Below are 23,875 nucleotides of genomic sequence, written 5' to 3'. Positions count from 1 at the left end.
AATAGTTAATAGAAAGATGATCAATTATGTGCATGTTGTCCCCATTAAAAAAACATTATTTGTGAAAATCGAGATGTAGGTGAAGTTGTCATAACTCCGTGTGTAATTAAAAATTTGGAGATTGTTTTATTATAAAATCATGAGAGAATTTTAGTGGAGCTACATTTTTTTTTCAAGCTTAATCTACTCTATTTTGTTATAATTGTCATCTAATGTTATAAAATCATTGATCATGTTAAAAACTTGCTTTTACACGTGAAAAACAAGTGTGAATCTCACTATTTACTCTTTTTTTATCAACTTTAAAGTGTTACGAGTTACGACTTATGACATATTGAATAGATAAATTCATTTGAAAAAACATAATTCAAAAAATAACAACTCTTATAAATCCAAAACATAACAACTCTTAAGTCAACATAATCCAAAATCACTTTGAATGAGGAGGAAAAACAATATCATGACTGTAAGAAGAATCTAGTAGAAGGACCCATCTGACAAGGAATAAATGGAACACCCAAAAATAAATTGGGTTCATCCTTTCTCTTTCCCAAAGCATGACAGAAAAAAAAATAGCCCTTCTACAACAAGATTGATGAATTCCTATGTTCTAAGCATCTTGAAATTTGCACAACTTCTCCACCATCTTCCTGTATTCTGCAAAACACAGCACAAAAATGATACGAGTCATTTCACACTCTTACATACATTCAACGATTATATCATGAAGATTATTAATATTTGTTTACCTTCTTGATTGCCCCAAAGCTGTGCTGCTTGTGGATTTAGTGGTGAACTAATATTTGGCTCTAAATTGAGATAAAAGGTAAAAAACAATTAGATAAATGAAAAGGAAAAAAAAATTGTGAGAGCATCAAAGTAAGCTATTAAAATTGTTACCTCCAAGCAGACTTTGGATGGATAACAGAATTGTCCTCACATCATATGCAGAGGACCACTTATCCTACAATTACCAAAGATTAAAATCAGTATCCAATACCAAAGGAAGAAGAACAATTGCTTTACCAAATGTCATGATTTTCACATTACCTGAAGTATGTCCAAGCATATGTTGCCTTGGACATCAACATTGGGATGGAAGCAAGTTGTTTCAAACTTGACTTTGGGAGCCTTAAAAGGATAATCATTTGGAAATGAAAGGGATAACTTGTACTCAGTGCCTTCAAAAACGGTTTCTTTGCTTCCTTTGATTGTTCCTTTCCAGATGAAAATGTTGTCCTCCTCAGGAAAAGCAGATATGTCAGAATCTCCACTCATCTGCCAGTCACAAAAAGAAGCCAACATTAGCACACTTTCCAATTGAATTAGCTTCATGACTGTCACAATTACATAAGAGAATCCAAACTTGCACAAAAATCGTAGAATTCAGGACCTATTTAACATGCTACCACTGTATTTATTGCCAAATGTTAATTTTGTTACAGAAAATTTAAAATGCCTCAAAGGTTCAATGGGATGTTTGGTTTCACAATTCGCATAAAATTCGAAACATGTTTATAGCTTTTAGCCAAAAGTGATTCTATAGTATCTCAAGCGATCCTAACATGCTATGACTACCAAATGATAGTTTTGTTATGAAGTAGAAAATAGTGGAGATATGTTTTCTTACCATCAAAGCCATCAATTCAGATTGCAGCCTGTTGAATACAAAGCAATAAAACACAAAACAAGAGATAGAGAGTTAGAAAACAATCAATTGTTGAGAGATTTACAAGAAATGAATATATGAATTGAGAAACCTAACCTTTTGAGAACAGATTGAGAATCAACGTTCTTAGCAGCGGGAAGAGGCTTCTTTGCAGGAGCAACAATGTTGGGTTGAGCAGTTTCAGTATTGGCAGCCATAATCAATCAAAAAGAAGAGATGATTCAAGAGACAGATAGAGATTTTAGGGTTTGTTGATGAGCGCAGTAATCTTCCTCCTTTGAGAAAAGAAGAAAGATTGAGAAGATGGGAAATTGAAAACTGCAGCGGGATTGTGACTGATGGTGAATGATGAAGGGGTTTGGTTTGGGTTTTTAACGTTGCAGTAGCCGTTGTGGATTTTGATCACACAAGCTCAATTCAAATAATATGAACGTTGCAAGGAGGCCAGAATAGGGAACATCACAACGGCTAGTAGTATGAAAAAGAGGAGTCAAAAGTCAAAATAACCCAACCTTTTTTTTTTCTCTGCTTTTACATTACAAGACAATCAATTTCTTTGGTACCTATTTAAAATGGAATGGTACCATACCTTTTATTTTGTTTTCCCATGATCTTAATTGTAATGTTTTTTAAAAAATTTACAACTTAGTACTTTATAATTTAAAGAATGAACTGTAAGATACTGAACTCTCTCATTGTCAGAGGATACCGGGGCAATGCCCATCAATTTACAAAAATATTTTAAATTTTAAAATGGTAACATTTATTTATTAATCACGTTAAGTATGATTTTAACCTCTAACTAATACACACGAATATAAAAGTGGACTTGAATTTTTTATATGTGATGTCATAATGCTTTTGTGGTAACATTTAGATTTGACTTATAGGTCATCAACAGCCATTAATAGTGATTACCTACTATTAAACTCAATCGATGATCGTAGTGATTTAACTTACTCTCTTAAGTGAGAGGAGTCCAACCCGTACAAATTATACTTAGTTACCCGCCCATGGGGGAATTCAAGTGTGATATAGTTTGTCCATGTGGGCTTTCATATCAATGTTAGTCATTCAAAGTTCTATTCAATCATTCGCTTCCCCCCTCTACTACACTGCCCATAAAATAACAACCCTCCACTTTTCTTCCTTTTTTTATAGCTAACTTCATCACCATTAAGCTAAACCTAATATGAATCCCTAAATTAACGTAATTCACATCAACCATCTTCCTTGTCTCCCATCTTCAAACTCCATAACCACCTTCAAACCAGCTTCCACCATATCCAAAATCAACATAATATGACCCCATCAGAACCCCCTTATTGTTTAACCCCCTTTGTGAATGTGGTTTTGATGAGGTCATGTTATATAAGAAGAAAAAACATAAAAGGAAAGAATATAAGAAAAAAATAGGAAGTTTTTCAAGTTGTTTGAAATGAGAGAAAACGAAATGAGAATAATAGGAAAAGTGAGAATGATATTTAATCAATCACATATTACCCTTTAAGCTGTCACTTTTATTTATGTCTACTATTTCTTCGAAAATAGTTGACATTAAGGATACGTGAAGGTTGAGGAGAAGCGGAAGAAGAGCGAAGAGAATGACTAAAAAAGATCAGAAAGAATTTTAAAGGAATAAAACTGATGTGAAAAATCAACATTGACAACCTCCATCTGACTAGGGTTGCCATATGTGCTGATGATTGAGGAAAAAAAGTTACATAAGTTTTATGACATTATAAAAACCATTTTAAAACAAAATATTTTTCAAAGAAAAAAAAATTATACAAATTTTTTTAGCGAATCATTTCAGATTTGGATATACAAGTCAGAACTAAAAACATATTTAACCCCTTAAAATTATTTTCTAATACGGTACAATCAATTTTCGAAAAAACAAAATTGGGAATAAAAAAAACTGAATCCACACTTGAGTCCCGTTTAGAGATGCAATGGAGCATTGTACTATAACAATATGCGTTATTATACTGAGGGTACCTTGGACTCCGCTGCATGTGCAATTGATGCACATACCATACCAGTTAACTTTGTAAATATGGGAAGAATACAACAAACCTTCAAAAACATGGGAAAAATCTAGGGTCTTAAGTACTCCTTCACAACATAAATTGATGACACCAGTATGGTTAGTCCATAATTTTCCTGTTTGAATTTAAATAGAAAAATGCTGTCACTTTAAACTTCTTTGGTAATTGGGGACTACCGAAAAAAAAAATCCTATTACACAGCAATGGTCTATTTGCTATCTGCGATTGCAAAAAAAAATCTATTTACCAAACTCTGCTATGATTTATATACTACTCCCTTCCTTCCTGGCGAAAGAGTTTAATTTGAAAGACTTCAGAGAATAAGTTCAGGGGTAGAAAAAATCTAAAAAACCCTAAATTAAAGAATGCTGCTACAATGAATGCTGATGGGTTAGAATAGCAATCATGAATGCAATGATGTATGAACTCTATCTGTGTCCTGATTACAATTATCTTCAGCCTTTGTGCGCCGCCAATGCCATTCTTGTTGTTTCATTATTCTTCTTCCCTTTTTATGAACGTTGAAACAGAAGGCACTAGAGCAGATGCCTGATAACCAATCATTACTCCTACCGCCAAGTATGAGAACTTTTTTTGAAAGTAAATTCTACATTTGCCACCAAATCCTGCAGGAAGAAAAACAACCCCACAAGAAGCTGGCATCTGATGTTCAACCAAGTCCTTTCAACGCAAATCATCAAACCTGAAATGAAGATAACCAAGTATAAGATTGGGTACCTAAAATGAATAACTGAAGATGGTAGGTTGACATAACGTACAATCAGTAAGTAGGCATGCTATTTAAATTGAAAATAGCATTCATGACTGCCAACAGTATTTAATTGCATGGGATCTGCAACTACAAGTGAAGACTTCACTTCAATTATTTAAAGCATAACTGATATAAAAACTACCAAAGATGTTGTCTTTTTCAAAGGAAGAGGGAACTGCAAATTTTTCAATATTGCGTCCTAACAAGAAATCATCAACAACAAACTCTAAATCATCTGAAAAATGAACTAACTTTTTCTTAACAGCAGCATCGTCAAATTAAAGATAGGTTTGCCTGCAACTGAGGAATACAAATAAAACCACCATGAGGCAGGTGATTGAAACCAGATCTGAATCACATGGTTGTGTTGACGAGATTGTTAGAACAGGGAATGATCAACATGACGTCACACAAGTAAGGCAGCATCTTTGTTATTTCTTGGGACAATCCAAGCATGGTGTTGTGATTTCTCTGAGAAAATATGCGATGGAGATCTTGGAGGGAACAAGATTGATGAATGCTAAACCTATTGACACTTTAATGGACTAAAGTGCTAACCTTATGCCAGGATAGGGGAAGCTACTCTAAGATCTAGAGAGATACAGAAGACTAATTGGGAAACTTAACTACCCCACTGTCACTGTCCAAAAATTTCCTTTGTAGTGAGTCTGGTTAGTCTGTTTCTTAACTCACCATGTGAAGGACATCAGGATGTTGTAATTGGCATTCTAAAATATATTAACGGAGTTCTAGGAAACGGTCTCTAGTATGAAAACAAAGGTCTTGATTTCCTACTAACAATGTGCACCGAGTTATATGCTACTCTAATGCATATAGGGCCTACAGACGAGATCTACTACTGGCAACTGCATTTTCATTGGTGAGAACTTGATTTCCTAGAAAGGCAAGAAATAAATTGAAGTGGCAAGGTCAAGTGCAGAAGCATAGTATCGAGCCATGGACTCTGCCACCTATGAGCTCATGTGGCTCAAATAGTTACTTAAAGAGATAAGATTTGGGAGCACTACACAGATTACACACATTTGAGATAGCCAGGGAACCCTACATATTGCCTAAAACCCTGAACTTCATGATAGGACCAAACACATTGAGATAGATAGTCATTTTATTAGAGAGAAGTTCATATCAGAGGACATCACAAATAGCTTTGTCAAATCAAACAATCAATTTGCAAATGTCATTACTAAGTTTTTGAGAGGTCCTAGAATTAGTTATAAATGCAATAGCTTGGTGCATATGACTGACTATATGCTCCAGCTTGAGGGGGAGTGTTAGACATCTCATAAATTGGTAGGATATCTTGTATGAATTGTAATTATGTAGCGTAATCATTGTAAATAGGAAACGATGGTATCAAAGTCTATCGTAGATACGTTTATTGGAGGTCGCCCACCTTTTCTCAAAGCAATCAACAAATCATCAAGATTAGGTTCATAGTTGTTATCTAAAGGATTGTCCAAAGGCTCAAAATTATATATACTCACCTCTTATTCAAATGAAAGATGTTATTGGACCACATCGGGTTTTCGCCGTCTTTGATACCGGTAGCTATATCTATTTTGATTTGTGGCGTGTATCGGTGCATGGTCCACATAAGTAGTGTCGTCCTCAGGAATAGTGCAAGAAGATGCTGCCAAATCCTGCATAAGAGGAAAGAGTGATGACTCAAGAGATTCAGATTCAAGACTATTATCCTCTTAAAGCCAAGGAGTAGTGTAAAACGACAATATTTCATGAAAGGTGACAGCCACAGAGACATAGACAATACGACTTTGAGGATATAGCCAAGGTTTAAAAAGGGTAGATTTCTCATCAAAATGAAGGTTGAATGGAAATGAAAGGTCAACAGTGAAGGATGGCTCCATAGAACACTAAAACAGGGCTAGAAGGTGCTGATACATTGATTTGGGATGTGGTGACAATGAAAAACAAAGCAAAATAGGTGGCAAACGGTTCCCGGTTGGAACAAAGAAGGTCTTATCATGGTCAAACTGGCTACGGCAAGGCAGAAGGCACTAGCATTGACTAAAACAACAGACAAACACATCGTCATACCCTGCTAGTATGGTGATGCAAAAGCAGCGTGTGAGCGTGTAGAAGATCTGATGGCCATGGGTTTTCAGTTATGGGCCGATAAGAAAGGCGCTCCTCCCGGCAATTGATTGCGGAAAGAGCTATCAATGGTGATCTGCATTCCTTTGGAAGCATGAAGCACAAAGGTGTTCGAGTAGTCTAAGACGGCTGCAATGAAGGCTGCTAGAGTTGTTGACTTGTTGCACGAAAGCATAGTCTCCAAAATCAAGAATATTGATACCAACTTGAAAGGGCTAAAAAATCCAAATTTTTTTGAGTTATAATTTACGAATTAAAAGCTCTAATATTTATAAACTCTAGCTCATGAATCCTAATAAATGTTAATCACGAAGCAAGGGCATTAGATTTTTTCCTAATAAATACAGAATATAATGATGATATGCGAAGGAGAAGAAAAAAAGTTATGAATCAAAATCTTCTATCCTATAATAATGCTATTTACAATAGTATGATTCTGCAGATGTCAACATCCTCAGAGAAACTCCATACTTCACTTCTTCATTTGAACCTAGCATGCATTCTATCTACCCCAAAAAACGAACATTCTCGTGTATGATTGAAATCAAACCAATACAAGCAGATACAATTCTCCCCAATGGCTTAGACCATAGTAATTAATTGAATTCGATGCTAAAGCAAAATCCATAGCCAAGCCAAACATCAAATCCTCTTACGAATATGGTTGAATTACTAATAAATGTTTTTTAATGTTAGGGAAAGTACCCATGTGCAGTAGAAGTTACAACATAAACACTAGACACTAATGACTAAACAATCAAAAAGTGCATAATTTGCTCAAGTGACAAAAGCGCAAATTTATCATTTCATTCTCCACGTCAATCAACAATACAGATTTAGAAGATGTAAATATACCTCATTCACAGGTTGGAGAGAAACAGGACTAGATAATTCCTCGGCAGACCCATTAGCAGCATTGTTTTTTGGGAGAGACAATGCACTACTGTTCATATGGGGGCAGATCGGAGCATCCCTATCACGACATACATGGCACCTAAATCCAATAAGTTGTCCTACATTTTCTACAGTGAGCCCAAATGCATCTCCATGAAACCACTCTGCATTAATACAGTGTGTTCAAATTATGTTTTGATGTATGTTCAAAAGGCAACAACAAAAAGAAACAGGCTATCAAATGATAATACAGGCATTTAGAATATTATTTTGTTAACTTGTAACATGAACTAGCCTCTCCTTCACATACTCATCCCCTAGCACAGGAAGAAAAACAAACAGAAGAGAAGATACCTCCACAGATTTCACAAGCAATATAATTTAACGTGCATCCATCTCCACAGCAAAGGCAGCATTTAGGACGGTCACGGGAGCCAGAAAAATCTTTGGAAGAGACAACATGCTTTTTCTCTTTAAACAGCATTACTCGTTCATCATTTGGCTTTCTCGACAGCCAAAGACCATTAAGCCAGTAACTGTAACCGGTTCGCTTACGTTTAGAAGTTACTACCAACTTCTTCCATTTGCCAGTTTCCATGGACTTCTGACAGGTCACCTTCTTGTTTTTACTTTGCTTTCCCTTTTTACGTCCCACATTCTTTTTACTCTGTGTTCCTTTTTTACGTCCTCCAATCATTTGACTTTTCATATACAAGGATTTAGCCTTCCTAGTAGAACGACGAAGAGGTATACTTGATGGGATTTTCTTATTAGTTCGAGATCTCACATGTTGCACCTTACTTGATGCTTTTTTAGTGCCTTTAAGGTTCACCGGTTTACAAACTAAAGAGATCGTTTTACATTTCTGTGATTCAATCTTCTTCAGTTTCGAATCAACTTTCCTTCTATTAGTTTTAGTCTTTATAAGCACCCCGTCCTGGCATTTGTGACATGAATATGTGCTTGCAGCAGTTATCGTACCACCAGATTTCTTGACATGCCTCTTGTGGAAATATCCTACCAATTAAATATGACAATCAGACATTGAAGTGAAAATACAGTTTCATGAAAAATATGAATACCCAATATTAAAAATTATTAAAAAATGAAGAAGCATCAAACATCAGCATAAACAAATACTAAACTAACTTATCAATGCATACACACACAAACTATTGCCCATGAGAAACAAGTTGCACAAGAACTTTTAGCTTCCATCACAGAATTATCAAATACAGTAAAACTGAAAAAACACAATAGTTCATAGTAAAACTGACATAAAAAAGGTATTACCCTTGGCTTATTACATTAAGAGGTCCATTACAGATGAATACAGATCAAATAATCAAGTTCGTTGAGAAATTGAGAGAAATGATTGAGAAAGGAGAGTTTCTCAGTGCTGTTTCCGTGTGGGTGCAGACTGAGATGAAGTACTAGCTCTCCGGAATAATTTGAAAGGTCCTGACCCTCCTAACAATCAGAGATTAACAGACACAAGACCCCTACTCTCTACCAGCCTAGGCCTAATATAGCCTAAAGCCTCTTTTACAATCTCTAACAGATTTCTTACAAACCATACCAACAGCCTGTAACAAACTTCTAACTTCACTCAACAGGTTCTCGAGCTCATTTGGGCCTGATCATTAGCTGGCCCATTCCCTGATCTCTTGCATAGACCATTTTTATGGGGAACTTCTATTTCTCATTTTCTGGACAGAGACCAGAGTGATTTAGTGATCTGTTGGGAGGTGATTGTGCTAGTGCATGGAAGAACACTAATAAGCACAAGGAATCCTGAAACACTAAGTTCTTCTGGTATCCAGGGGAAAGGATAAATGGGTCGCATGCCTCAATGAAGCACAAGTCTATAAAGTAAAAAACCTTCTTTATTACCTCCAATTTGTAAGGTACTACCCTATCAGCACTCGTTAACAATTAGTGTTAAACATTTGTCCATGTTAGGATGGACATTGTGGTGTCATTTAATCTATGTAAAAGGCGAAAAAAATGTGAAACAAATAAAACATTCACCAGGTGCAAATAAAAGTTAATGAGGAAACAAAAGCCCTGATTCGAAGACAAAAACACACCTTTGCAATAAAGGCAACTCACAGCTTCCCTGCGAAATCAAAGAAATAAAAATATATTTATCAGTTACAAATTAAGTACTTAATAAAGCAGAAATATATCACTGCACTCCAATCTTCATTTATGGCAATTAACAAACAAAAGATATAAAGATGCATAAAACAAGAGTCCAAGTCTCTCGGAGGCGTACTTTGGCCACAGAGACATACATACATACATATCAAAGGGCAGACGGTGCATTAGAGCTCCCGCTATGCGCGAGATCCGGGGAAGGGTCCGACCACATGGCCTATTGTACGCAGCCTTACCTTATTTTATTACACAAAGAGGTTGTTTCCAGGACGTGAGCCCATAACCTCAGTCACATGGCAGCAACTTTTTACCGTTGCGCCAAAGCTCCCCAAACATACATACATATATGTTGATAAAATGAGAATTCATTAAGAGGTAAAAATAAGTTCAAGAAAGGATGACGCTCAATCCTTCAATTACTCTAATTGATCAAATTATAGTGGTTCAACTCAAACTACAACGTATAATTGATTCTGTCTACACGAAAAATGGAGAGAAATTCATCATGATCAATTAAGATACAAGAAGACAATCTCAATACAACCATATCCTAGCTGTTGCTAATATTTAATCCACTCAATAAATCAACAGAAAAGCTTTTTGATTTGACTCATATCTCAGAGAAAACCCAATTTTTTTTTTTTATAAAATCCAGTTTATATACTAACTCCTTATATCTTTAACTATTCTACTACCCAACAATAATATCTTATCATAGATATGCATGCATTGAAGTTCGTTTACCTGAAAACCTAAAATAATTGCAATGGCAACATTAGATTTTCCATATAATGATTCTACTACCATGAATATCCATGATTGAATTATGGTCACATTTCATATTTTGGGAGGATATTTGGGCAATGAATATTGATATCATTGTCGTTTTCTCACCTTTAATTACCAGACAGAAAGGAATACAATCTGTAGCATAAGGAAACATGAATCTCAGGCGGAACTAAACTAAACCAAAAAGTATCATGAATGATAAAATATTAACAAAAGAAGTATCATCTAGAAAAATTAATACTTAATACTTCACATACCTGATTGGAACATCCTTTTTGCAATGCCCACACTGATGACAATCAGATCTTTCCATTTTAGAAAACAAATATGAAAATCCCCTTTGTTGAGGAACCCTCTTTATTCTACCAATCTCGAGAATATTTCCAAGTTTCTTATCATCAGACTTGCGGGCAATTCTTTTTTCCTCAAAATTCTTTAAAAGATGCAAGGGAACATAAGGCTCATCCAGCCAATATTTTTTCCTATCACTGGAGGATTCTTCCAACAAAGATCCATGTTTACTAACAATATCTGGAATAGCTCTTCTCTTACCAAAATCAAGGAGGTATTTCACAGATTGCCCGTTAGTGCACTTCCTGCGTACAATTACTTTTTTGAACAGCCTGACTGATTTTCTAGATTCCTTGTCCAACACATGTAGAGGATGGTCATTCTCCACGTCATGCCACCTTATGTATGAATAAAGCTCTCTAACCTGAAAAACATGACATAGTTTATCATGGATTACAAGAGATAGTTATTTCATAAAACAAGAATACAATTAGTTCATCCGCCTCTACCAGTTATGAAATCCCAGAGAGTAATATTGGATAAAGTCATGTATACATTGTTCATGATTTGAACACATTTGCATATATCGCTTTATTTCCCATGCTCTTTTTGGGTTTCACTTCAACAGAATTGACATTCTAACTCGACTTAAAATGAGATAAAACAATTACTCATGTTCAATTTGGGATCGCATTCTACTGGATGACAACATTCTAATTTCTAATTTCTATTTTCTATTTTCTAATTCTTCTCTTTCAGCAGTTGTATCTCTCTCTCTCTCTCTCTCTCTCTACTCCCCCCTTAATCTTTTGAATGCAGACATAAAGTCTCATTTTCAGTTTCTCACTCTTTCTCTAAAGGGGAGCGGTTTTTGACAAATATAAAAATTCCCTCAACAATCAATATCTGTGTTTAGAAAGTAATTAACAGGAATAATATGAATAACCATGCTGCAGATTCGTAGGCCCCACCCCACATAGCACCTTCTCCAAATATATATATTCTACTGTGCATTAAAATTTTGGATTATGGTCAGAATAAAATGAATAACCATGCTGCAGATTCGTAGGCCCCATCCATATAAAAAAAAATGATGAGCAGAATGAATATTGGGCACCCCCAATAAGAAGCCAAATTCTTAATAACCATTTTGCTTTTTTTGCAATTCTCCCACATTGGGGAGTCAATAGCACCGTTACAGCATATAACAGCTCCTGGCAACTCCTGGTAGCTGCATAGTGTTGCAGTTTAACGTATGGGCGTCCTGGCACCATCTGGCAGCCAAAGGATAGGAGGGACGATAACTCAAAATGCCCTCCAAAAGTTAACATTAGGGCATTTTGGTATTTTGCTTCGAAGATGAGCTGGAAAGGGTTTTCGCTGTAGAAAACATCACTTTGCACATCTTTGCTTCTTGCTCTGTCCAATGCTAACCCATCGAGTGACCAACTGACCTGCCGATGTGTGACCCTTCGACGACTCTGTCTTTTACATTTTTTTCTCAGTTGGTTCTTTGCTAATTTCTTGTATTCCTAAACTGTGTAAACAAATTTAACATAGTGGCCATCTTGCTATATGGCTATATGCTATGCCATTATAGTACTTTTAGGGTCAGCCACTACGCATGATCAATGTTGTTAAATTCGCTATCTCGATTGGTAGATCGCACAATCTGATGATTCAAGTGCTGCTCTCCAATCAGTATCACGTGTAGGATCAACAACCAATGGGATCGCGGTGTTTTGCATAAATTCGTAGAATCGCACATAGGTTCCGATCCCACACTTGTAGGGTTTTCAGGTCACGAATTGGATGATCTGTTTTGACCCATTTCAGAATGCAAATAACACGCATGTTGCATTGAAACCAAAAATCAATTATTTTCTTCAACCTTGCCTCTCTATCACCGTTTTGTGTGTTTCTCTGTGTTTGAGTGTGTGCAGCTGGTTAAGGCTGCACAATCCTCCTCGACCTTGTTTCTCCTCTGTACTCTTGTGTTCTTGCACGGGCAGCTTCACTCCAATGCTGTTTTCTTCAGTTTCAATGTTGTTGTGTTACGTGTTGAAGTTCGAGCTCTGTTTTCACCTGGTGCTGATTATGTTCCCTGACTCCCTACACTACATTGTTTCTCAGCTACTTTGTTCTATTTCTTGAGTAGTAGTTTAGTAGAGTTGGACACTTAGATTATGTTCTTTTGGATTTTTTAGCATTAGATTTATGTTATGAATGAAAATATTATATTACGACTTACGAATGTGATTTTCCTTATCTATGTTCTTTATATGCATATGTTTATGTTTTAAGTATAATTTTGTATTTCTAGCAGGATCTTAGGATCCAATCCAAAATTTATGATCTTTCACCCCCCCTCCCCCAATCCTAAGATCCCGATCTTGACAACATTGTGCACTGTCATTTGGGATTGATAATAATATTCTCACTCATATGGCCAAAGCAGAATCACTTGCGTTTTAGCAGCATCTTTGAGCCCCTAGCTTTCCTTTGGGATAAGGATTGTATTATTAATGGCTTGTCTGTCATCCTAGCTCATGGCTGTTTTAATGGAGTTTTCCATTATTTACATGAGGTCACGGAATGAATTGGATTGGTTTTTGGGAAAAGTCATCCAATCCAATTCAATCAGTTTTCTTATCCTATTATTTGATCAGTTTGTTTCTAAATTTAAATTCAATCCAATCCAGTCCAATATAAACCAAGTGAATTAGATCGATCGGTTATAGGGTTTTAGTATTTCTCTTCCTTAGTAATAAGAAAACTAAATGCTGTATATACAGCTTAACATCGGGATAGTTAATAAGAAAGATTTTATTCTTTTTACCTTTATTATTTCTAAATAAGATTTATGTACAATGGGTCTACAAATTAGTGTGTAATTTCTACCAAATCAATTATTAAAATTATTTTTTCCTTTCTTTCAAGTTGATATTAAAGCTCCCGATCTAGGAGACACTGCTGCTAAAAAGTCAAAGCCGCCTTCATTGTGGCAAATCTTCACTGCCTTCATTGCAGTCTTTTAGGCCCTTGCCCATCTCCATAACTTTCATTGTGTTGTATTAGTGACCAGAGACATACCAACAACCATGGGCAGGTTCATCTGCTGCTAGAATCACGGTACTCGCAGGCAAGAGAACAGGTAATACCTACGAGAATTTCTTTAAACTTCATGGAAAGGTACGGATCCTTGAGCAGAACTGGAGGATATAAGCATGTACAACAGAGTCAAGCACATGCCATTCTTAGAATTTAAGTTACATCCTGATAGGAACCGAATTATATTATTTGAATAATTATACAAGCACTGGTTTTCGAGAGCCAGCCTCTCCTAATTCTGGAATTTGAGAGTCCAGACCTCTCCCACCATAACACTACTTCTGAATTTCTGAATGTCTAAACTAACAGCCACAACTCCTATTTATAACCAGAAATTTAATAACCACCCCTAGGCAGTTTTGATAGAACATAACTAACATAAACTGATGTAAATAACTAATAATAACTAACCCAATAACTACCCCAACATATAATTAAATAATAACTTTCTAACTGCAATCTAACTGCTACTGCTGCTACTGTTCACGAGCACTGTTCATCCTATCAATACCCCGCCCTAAAAGATCCACCTTGTCCTCAAGGTGGGAAGTAGGCAATGCTCCTTGAATGTAGGTTGGCTGCTCCAAATGTTCTGCAGTTTTAATCAACACTTCTGGAGTTTAACTCTGAAAAATACCTCCTGGATCCCACTGTTTGAAGTTGGTCAAACCACTTAACGCGGCCCGTTTCGTTCCCGTCTTCCCCTTTTTCATCAAGGTCATCCCTGCAGATGCAAAGTGTTGCAGTCTGTTCAGCGCCTGTGGTGGAAGATGCTTGATCCCTGAAAGACATTTAACCCACATTCCATTCCTTTGTCTTGGCTCCCCTTCCTTATTTAGAGACTTGCGTCTCTTCATCGTCTTCGGTTGTTGATGGATCTTCCGATGCTTTCTCCACCGGGGTCCAAGACTCACCCCATCCCCTCTTCTTACAACCTCTGCTTCAAGATTGGGTCTTTGCATCTCAAAGGTTAAGGATTTCTCCGCCTCTACTGTGGTCTCTATCATCTCTGATTTTGATTCTACTAAATGGCCTTCTCTTGCATTCTCCAAGACTTCATTTATCCTTGGGCTTTCTTCCTCTCTAGAATCTTTAACATATACTGGTATGTCAGGATCCATTTCTGGTTGGAATTTCTTCAGTAAAGCCTTCACAAAATCCCACCATTTTGCATTCTGGTTTCTTCTTTTCCAGAAATACCACCAGAAGAAAGCATCTCCCGTCAAAGCCATCTCAGCCTCCGAGAACTTCTTCTCTCCAGCCATTTCCATGGCCTCACAGTGCTGCTCCACTTTGATCAACCACCAGTAAGCCTCTTTACCATCAAAGGTTGGAAACGCCTTACCTTCCCTCTTCTTAATTGCTGTCTTCTTCTCCATTTCTTCACGATTCAATTGCACCACAGCACCTGGATGGTGCTCTGATACCAAATTGATAGGAACCGAATTATATTATTTGAATAATTATACAAGCACTGGTTTTCGAGAGCCAGCCTCTCCTAATTCTGGAATTTGAGAGTCCAGACCTCTCCCACCATAACACTACTTCTGAATTTCTGAATGTCTAAACTAACAGCCACAACTCCTATTTATAACCAGAAATTTAATAACCACCCCTAGGCAGTTTTGATAGAACATAACTAACATAAACTGATGTAAATAACTAATAATAACTAACCCAATAACTACCCCAACATATAATTAAATAATAACTTTCTAACTGCAATCTAACTGCTACTGCTGCTACTGTTCACGAGCACTGTTCATCCTATCACATCCACTCAGCACAAAACCTTAAGCTAAGCTACTTAGGGCAATATTTGTGTGTGCTAACGTATATACTATTGTACACTTGCTAATCTACACGATGTGGGACTTCTTTGAGTCACACTTGGTATTCTCTAATACTACCCCTTCAAGTGGGACTCCTTTTTCTTCTTCCTTCTTGCCTGGGCTTGTACTCATTTGTTTGAGTCTCAGAGGCCTTACGGCTCTTCTCTGCTTGGGCTTGTACTCGTTCGCTCGAGTCTCAGAGGCCTTATGGCTTCTTTTTCTGCCTGGGCTTGTACTCCAGCGGGAACATCAGAGGGCGTTGGACTTGTGCTCCTTCGTCTGGGTCTCAGATTGCTTTGTTTGTGCTTGTACTCAGCGGAACGTCATCAGGTGTTAGACTTATGTTCTTGAGTCTTAGAGGCCTATATATGACTTGTTTTTTTTTTTACTTTTTTCTCATTTTTAGCCGACTTTTTTTTCCAGGTTTTTTTGTTTTTGCGGATCATGAGCCATTAGGCAAGGGCTGTGATACCATGTTAAAACTTAAGTTACATTCACACACACCACAAAACCTTAAGCCACTTAAGACAATAGGTGTGTGTGCCCTTTAACATATATACTACTATTGTACACTTGCGAATCTACACAATGTGGAACTTCTTTGAGTCACACTTGGTATTCTCTAATAGCCACTACTATAAATTCTACACCCACTGATGAGCCGACAAAGGTGGATACTGAGCACGCAGCCAAGTGAAGAAAAGTTGGAACGTCTGCTTACCCATCGTTTAGTCCCTTAGCAATCTTTCTGGATCTTGTTCTCTATCTAGGAATTGTAATGCCTTTTGTTCTCTACCCTTTATTGTCTATAACACAATCTCCGAGCATGTATGGGTTATCGACTCAAGTGCTTCTATCACAAGACATTCCAATGATTTCATCTCGAAGATTTTGTCTTATAATTCCTCACTTGAGAAACATGCATCTCGTACCATTGAACTTCCTTCCTCCTTACAATTGCCACAGGGAGACTGATTGGAGTTGCTAAAGGAAAGGGAGGGCCATAATAATAACTCATAAATAGAACGGACTCAAGAACATCGTGGTCAGAAGGTGCTACTGCTACTTTCCTATCCTTATTTTTTTCTAGAGAGAATCATTGGCACCAAGCGTGAGGATTCCCAACTCCAAGTCCGAAGGTGCTACTTTCCTGACATCATCCAAAGTCCAGGTCATATGCCTTTCAAGTTTGGCTTCAGCACATGTGTTGAATGACAAGAAAGAGACGAGGAATTTGGTGAGTCTGTGTGTTTCAACTACACAACAGAGTTCATTAAATATAATAGGTACTATAAAGGCACAATAAATACAAAATATCCTATTTCCCTAATTACATGATTATGCTACCTATTTACAATTAATAAAAGATATCCTACGTAGTTACAAGATATCTAACAACAAGCATCTAAGGTATCCAACATTTACTTTACTTGTCAATATTTCAATATTTGTTTTCTCAAGAGTTTCTTAAGTTTGCCAAACACCATCGCACAGCATTTTCTCTAAGTTCTAATAAAAATGCTGAACCATTTGATGTTATTCATTGTGATGTTTAGGGGCCTACTCCCTCTTCTAATATTTCTGGCACGAGATGGTTTGTTACATTTATTGATGATTGTACTAGAGTAACTGGAATGATTTTATGAAAAGATAAATCAGAAGTACCTTAACTATTCATTCAATCATATCAGATGCAGATGGTACAAGCCAAGAATGAATATTAAGCGGTCGCGCTCAGACAATGAAAAGGAACACACTAATCAAAATCTCTCAAAGTTCACTAGAGCATGGCATCATTCATGAATCATGAGTTTACATGTGTAGATGACCCCTCCAAAACAAAATGGGTTTGCTAGAAGAAAAAATGCTACCTTCTTGAAGATGCTCGAGTATAACTGTTTCACAGGACACTTCCAAGTTCATACCAGGGAGAAACAGTTTTAACAGCCAATTATCTAATCAACTGACTGCAATCTCATGTTATAGGTAATGTTATTCCTGTTCAACTAATGATCTCAACTTTCTTTTTGTTCCTATATCGCAGTCTTTTGTTTTTCATATTTTCAGTTTTTGCTTTAGAATCAACTTTTTCAGTTTTTATCAAATTTGATCAATATATGAACAACTGCGGTCCTTGGGAGGGGAGAATAGACAACTTAATTGCATTATAAACAATATCTGATCCTCCTCCTATTGGTACTTCCCCTCTTTTCTCTATGAGACTGATAAATGTTAATTTTCTACAAAGAAACTTAATAATAATTCCTGATATCAAACTACAATATCTGATTAAAGATTGCATATGGCTGGGCACCAACTACCGATGTAAACCAGTGCAATGGCATTCAGCAAGCCTGGTAATCATACCTGTAAAGCAAGCTGCTCAACATTTGTAGACATCTCGACAGCAGCTCGCCAGGTAACATATCTGCTTCTCCTTGCAAAATCTGAATTCTCAAGATATAAAACGCCCGGTATCTTCATACACCCAGCTGCATAATTTCAAACTTCCAAATAAATTCAAAATAATCATAAAATGATAAAAATGATACGCTCCTAACACAACCACCATCAATGATACATGAGAGAGAAAATCTGCAGACCTTGTCTAGCAGCCTTGGTAACCAAGGAGCGAGGCAAAACCTTGCAATTAAACAATTTTCGGGATAGCCTGCCACCTCTCCACCAATACATTCCCAAACCACTAGCTGTGCTTGAAGATGAGCTGGATTCAACATCTGAATACCTAGCCCTTTTCCTTCCAATACTATGCCTTGAAGAAGTGCGTGATGAACTGACCACGATATGAGTAGCTGATCCCGTAGTAGTAACAGAATCCACATGCTTTAACCAATCTGCTGAAAAGGCAAGATGCCTCAAATTGGATTCCAGCTGCAGAATTCAAACTTAAACTGTCAGACATTCAAGTACAAATATTAAGGACAACTGAGCCAGAGAACAATGTAATCCCAAAAGCTAGATGATTATCCAGCTAGCTATTAAAGAGGTGTTTCTTTTGTCACAAGTAATTTTGACTTGAGAGTTGAGATCTAGCGATTTTATAACATAATTCATTGGTCACAAAGGCATCATAAATAAGCATAAAGTGAGAAAAACAGGAAGAAAAAAAAAGAAAACATAAATCAATCTACATTAACAGAAATGAATATTTAGGAATTAGGAGGTCTGTGTCATGAAGACCAACTCCCACCTGGTACTGACTATTTATTTTCTGTTACTCAGCTATATCACTTACAAAGCATTAGTCGATCCAAGGCACTAAACTATCTACAACTTAAAAATCAAGTCAAATAACCAACACCTATTAAGCACAAATAAAAGCCTGAATAACAATAATTACTTGAGAAAGAGCCAACAAAAATTATCATGATCCAACTCAAAATTACCAAGTACTGAAAAAATGACAGAAGAAATTTCTTCTTGAGCATGTTTCAAATTCAGGAACTTTTAACCACCCAAGTATTTACCAGTGGTTAAGGAGTGGTTAAGGCATAGCCATCCAGAAATATTTTTACCAAGATTTCCTCTGCTGCTTATAACAGCTAAACTAAAACTAGTTGAACCAAATTATAACATAATCAAATGTTACAGTCATACCCCATAGGCTACATTGAACTACATCACTGAGTGAGAGAATTTTACAAAAAATCAAAGTTCTCATTCCTTTACTTGATTTTAGTAAACTTTCATCCAACCCAAAGAAGAGATCATGGACAATATAGTTGTATGGTGTTTTCTCCGGTGGGTCCTTTTCAGTTTCTAACTAACTGAATAATAAAATTTCCTTTTGGACTAAGTATTTAGGCCTCTCGTGCATTGCTCATGATTGTTTAAAGGGAATTTCTATTACATGCAAACTGATTGGACAACTCTGTTGCATCTTTGAGCCACTATAAACCTCTTCTTTTTTGGGGGATTTTTATCTTTTTTCCCTTCATATGTACACTATCTCTTCAATCTATATATTCATTTATCATAAAAGAAAAAAAAAACTTGCAATTAATAAATAGTACAAGAAAAAACCTTTGGCACAATCCCAAATTAAAATCTCAAAACACACTTATGTGTAACGATAAAACTGTATTTAGGTTTTAGATTAAAAATTGGTTTTCATTTTTTTACTTAATTTCCACTGATTGTGAAAAGAAAAAAAAATAAGAGTTCAAAAATGAGAAGACCAATGATGTTAAACAAGTTTATCATAACTTGAAACGGTACATGAGATAGCCATGCGTAAAAGAAATGACAGACAGAGAGAAAGTATATCCTTACAAGAAGCAATAACCGTTTAACAGCGGCAAAATCAGATGTCTTCAAAAGATCCTTATGCCAAATATTAGTTTGATGCAAATTTAACCATGGACCCAACAAAAGCCCACGTAATCGAACCTCAAGAGAGAAAATCTGACATATAATCTCCCTAAGATGTCCATTCTGGATCCTCATGGGTTGAAGACCACCTGAATTACTTTTAGACAATTCACAAACAGGCTTCACCACAGAATTAACCAAGCAATCTCTGTCATCATTAACACCTTTGCAAGAAATGCACCATCCACATTTTTCCTTTTGGGCTGCTGCATTTAGGTTTTGAATACTTGGCCAGCAAAAGTTGGTAGATTTCTTCATAATGGCCTTAGCTTGGTCTGAAATTATTTCTTCCTCAGACATTGCAACATTCTTATTGATCTTTTCAGGTAACTTACACATTAACTCCTGTGCAACTAACGAGGCCATTCGAGCAAAGCTGTAATAGTTGGTGTAGTCAATCCAACAAGGTGCTTCTGACATATCCTTATTGTCTGTATTTGGGGTACGGCTAGCACCTATAGACCTCAAGTCTATTTTATGTCCCCCATCTAAGCTAGAAGATGTCAAAGAACTGCCACCAATGGGACGATGTTTTTCTGGCATTCCTGACTGAATCAAGGATTCATCAGATCTACTGGAAACACAAAGCCCATTCATTTGAACATTCTCGATGCCTGATCTCATTTGGGTGGTATTAGCTGACCCTTCTGAAGCATTACAAGGACTATCTATTGAAGTTTTGTCCAACTGTCTTTGATAATCAGCCTGATTCTTGTCCATACATGCATCTGATGAAGTAAAAGGTGCTACAGATGTATGCATAGCAGAATATTCACCCAACATTTGCATGTTTTTGCCGGAATTTTGATTAAAGACTCCCAAGTTACTAGCCCCTGCACTTAAGTCAGGTGGCGTATTCCAATGCTTGTACATAGCCATTAATATGCCTCTATATGAAGAATCCATGGACTTCAGAGCTTCAATTACAACATGTAGATCATTTCTGTGGTAGTAATTGAAAAGGGAACCCTCATCAGATGAGTTTGATCTGCAAAGGTTAAGCAGGCAAACAAAGTAAGAACGTACTAAGTTGATTAAAAGAATCACATAACAGTTTAGACATCCATGTCATTTTTTTGGGGGGAGGGGGGACTGTAGGACAAGCTGGCAAGCAGTCTAAAATCCCAACTGAAAGTCATAGGCCGTTTCCCGTAAAAAATATATATATGTTTCTTATCAAAGCATTGGGAAGGCAGAAAAAAAGGTATAGTAAAACTACACTTACACTAACAGGTAATCACAGCTGTAAAAATAAAGACGGCCATGAAGATCAATCCCTAATAACTCTGCTCCTCGAAGAGACCTTCGGGATTTCATCCAAGCCTTGTCTGTGCCCATTGCACACTCAGGGCAATACCAGTCACCTTCAGGCAGATCATCACTTGTAATTCCCACACACCTTGAGTGGAATGCAGCAGGGCAACCATCACAGCATATTAAATTCCCATCCATCTTGCAGAGGCAGCATTCATCACTATTCCAGTCAGTGGTATCATCCACAATGTCCTTAGTCAAGCAAGAGCCACCAGACATATCCATTTCAGCTCTTTTTTTCTTGCAAGTGTCAAAATAGATATTCTGATCAAACCCCGCACTAGTCTCAGTTACCAAAGATCTTCTGTTAAGCTCTGACCTTATGGCTTCTGCTTCAATCATATCATCACACAGGTGCTGGAGAATTCCAACCTTCAAAACTACAGGTTGTTTGTAGTAGTCAGTTCTAAACATCAACTGCTTGAGATCAAAACAAGTTTTAAACCCTGAGCCGTGAATCAGAAGGTACTCGGCCATGAACATAGGCCATGTAACCAGGTCCAAGAAATCCCAGTTAAGATTCCTGCGTGGATGTAAAATATAAAAATGGAGAACTTAATACAGTCAAATAGATTAGTAGTACGGCCAGTGAAAATTTGAAATAAAATATACCTCAAGCAATCAGATGCAGACTGGCAACCCTCATTGGAAAGGTGTTCCAAATGCTTTCTCAGAGTTAGCATAATAGAAACATGAATGCTATCAAATAATATACTTGGGCTTTCAGACTTTAGTGCCGCTGCAAGATCCTCCAGCTCAAATGGACTCAAAAATAATAAAGTACTGAATGATCTTAAACAAGCATAAACAGAAAAAAGTTCAAGAACAGGAACGTCATCTAAATTCAAATTTTTAGAAGAAGGGGGTAATTGCAGTTCCGGAAGAGGAACAACATTGCATTGCTCGATTTTCTCAGGACCAGGCATGGAAGGTTTTTCTTCTGTTAAGGCACTGGTTTCCAAGGACAACAAAGGATCATCAGTCTCCTGCACTAATATGGGGCTTGATACTTGATTTCTAGCTATTGCCCGGCGAGAACTCCTCCTAATAACAGTCTGTGGGGTGGTTGTTAGATTATCTGATACTTTTCTTCTTTTCCTCCGGCTACTTCCTTGCTTGCATGGACTTCCCGGCTCATCTTGGTATTCATGAACTACAGCAAAACCAGCTTCAGAAGGGCAATCCATTTGCTGAACCTCCATAGAAACAGCATTTGAAACCTGTTGAGAATCAACCACTGATGCATCTCCTTTGCCACCATCACCTTCCTTTTCCTCAATCAAACACAAAGATGAGTCTTTAGCTGCAAGCTCAGCTGAAACCTGAATTTCCCCCAATTTCATAGCATCCGAGACATGATTTAAATTACCATGAACACCATCATCCTCCACAGATCTACAATTAATATTATTCTCTTCCTTTTGGAGTTTCCCCATCCTAGCATCTACCACAGAATGTCCATTTCCATCAGCATCACCTAGCGCTTCCTTGGCTTCTTCACACACCTCCATATTCAAGTCAAACTTACCCTCCCCCTGCAACGCTTCCCCTCCCGAACAACCCGCATTGAAATTGACATCACCCTCATTATTCACAACCAAATTCAGATCAATGCAATCTCTTCTCTCCAAACTACCCTCAGCAGCATTAAAAGTCGAACCACACCCATTATTCAGATTAACTTCACCATTCAAATCAAGCCCTTCTCTAACACAATCCCCATTAGCAGACACACCCCCATTCAAATTCAAATTCAAATTCTCTCCAACCCCAATTTCTTCCACACTCCCATTCACATTACCACTAACATTCCCACCATTCCCATTTTCAACAGCCAAGCCACTCTCATTCACACACCCTAATTCACTACCAGAAACACCAGCATCCAACAACACCCCACTAAACCCATCACCCTCAGATACCGAATTATCACTAGCAAGAGCATTACCTGAACCCGTCGTCGCGCCTTGCCGCTGCTTCCGCTCGACCCGACGCCGCTTCTTGGGTTTCCGGCCAACCTTGGGCTTAACCTTGCCCACCTCCGGTTGAAATTCCAAGAGGGGAGCGACGTCGGAGAATTCAAGCTTCTCAGAATGACCATTTTCGTAAGCGATCTCAACAAAACCCGTTGAAGGGTCGAATGATTTGACAGTTCCAGAAACAGTCCCAACCCCTTTGACCTCTTTCTTCACGGTTTTGCCCACGAACTCCATCACAAACAGCGATTGTGATTGAATTGATGGGAAACAGAGAAGGTGTGTGACTGAATGAAGAGAGAAACACGAAACCCTTGGTGGTTTTGGGTTTGGACGCAGAAGAAGAAGGTGAAGAAATGGAAATGGAAATGGAAATGGAAAGAAGGGGGAGAGAAAAAGGGTGCGGAAGTTAATAACAAAATCCAAATGGAGGTGGAAGTGGGTCAAACCAAGTAGTGCGGAGAGAGAATAAACTGAACACTGACAATTCA

The 23,875-nt window shown here is 37.3% G+C and overlaps 2 protein-coding genes across 3 annotated transcripts; both read right to left on the bottom strand.

Moving 5' to 3' along the window:
• Nucleotides 1–366: 366 nt before the first annotated feature.
• LOC130747747 (ubiquitin-conjugating enzyme E2 20-like) lies at nucleotides 367–2,051 on the bottom strand. The gene is made up of 6 exons (XM_057600767.1): nucleotides 1,766–2,051; nucleotides 1,631–1,658; nucleotides 1,051–1,278; nucleotides 901–964; nucleotides 750–809; nucleotides 367–657 (listed from the first exon to the last, which is right to left on the bottom strand). The coding sequence occupies exons 1-6, from the start codon at nucleotides 1,864–1,866 to the stop codon at nucleotides 611–613; spliced, it is 528 nt and encodes a 175-aa protein (XP_057456750.1). The 5' UTR covers nucleotides 1,867–2,051; the 3' UTR covers nucleotides 367–610.
• A 1,708-nt stretch (nucleotides 2,052–3,759) lies between these two features.
• Nucleotides 3,760–23,848, bottom strand: LOC130747745 (DDT domain-containing protein PTM). 2 transcript variants are annotated; one of them, XM_057600763.1, is made up of 11 exons: nucleotides 22,021–23,847; nucleotides 21,320–21,931; nucleotides 19,996–21,082; nucleotides 18,306–18,594; nucleotides 18,070–18,194; nucleotides 10,726–11,183; nucleotides 9,610–9,638; nucleotides 7,874–8,536; nucleotides 7,481–7,683; nucleotides 5,998–6,153; nucleotides 3,760–4,423 (listed from the first exon to the last, which is right to left on the bottom strand). In XM_057600763.1, the coding sequence occupies exons 1-10, from the start codon at nucleotides 23,619–23,621 to the stop codon at nucleotides 6,019–6,021; spliced, it is 5,202 nt and encodes a 1,733-aa protein (XP_057456746.1). In that variant the 5' UTR covers nucleotides 23,622–23,847; the 3' UTR covers nucleotides 3,760–4,423; nucleotides 5,998–6,018. The 2 variants fall into 2 exon arrangements, with proteins under 2 accessions (XP_057456746.1, XP_057456747.1); XM_057600764.1 differs by lacking the exon at nucleotides 5,998–6,153 and having other exon boundaries at nucleotides 22,021–23,848.
• Between the last annotated feature and the right edge of the window lie 27 nt (nucleotides 23,849–23,875).

This window comes from Lotus japonicus, chromosome 3 (genome assembly GCF_012489685.1).
Source record: "Lotus japonicus ecotype B-129 chromosome 3, LjGifu_v1.2".
NCBI lineage: Eukaryota > Viridiplantae > Streptophyta > Magnoliopsida > Fabales > Fabaceae > Lotus > Lotus japonicus.
The sequence above is the reverse complement of the archived record's forward strand: the minus strand, read 5'-3'. Positions and strand labels throughout refer to the sequence as shown.

Bases quoted from the DNA above. Each gene is read 5' to 3' on its own strand.
- LOC130747745 (XM_057600763.1), bottom strand. From the start codon at position 23,621: ATGGAGTTCGTGGGCAAAACCGTGAAGAAAGAGGTCAAAGGGGTTGGG. The intron at 8,537-9,609 runs GTGTGTTTTTGT...TTTAATTGGTAG, and splicing joins GAGTTGCCTTTATTGCAAAG to GATATTTCCACAAGAGGCAT. The intron at 7,684-7,873 runs GTATCTTCTCTT...GTATTAATGCAG, and splicing joins TGCTTGTGAAATCTGTGGAG to AGTGGTTTCATGGAGATGCA.
- LOC130747747 (XM_057600767.1), bottom strand. From the start codon at position 1,866: ATGGCTGCCAATACTGAAACTGCTCAACCCAACATTGTTGCTCCTGCA. The intron at 1,659-1,765 runs GTTAGGTTTCTC...TGTATTCAACAG, and splicing joins TCTCAATCTGTTCTCAAAAG to GCTGCAATCTGAATTGATGG. The intron at 965-1,050 runs GTAATGTGAAAA...TGGTAATTGTAG, and splicing joins TATGCTTGGACATACTTCAG to GATAAGTGGTCCTCTGCATA.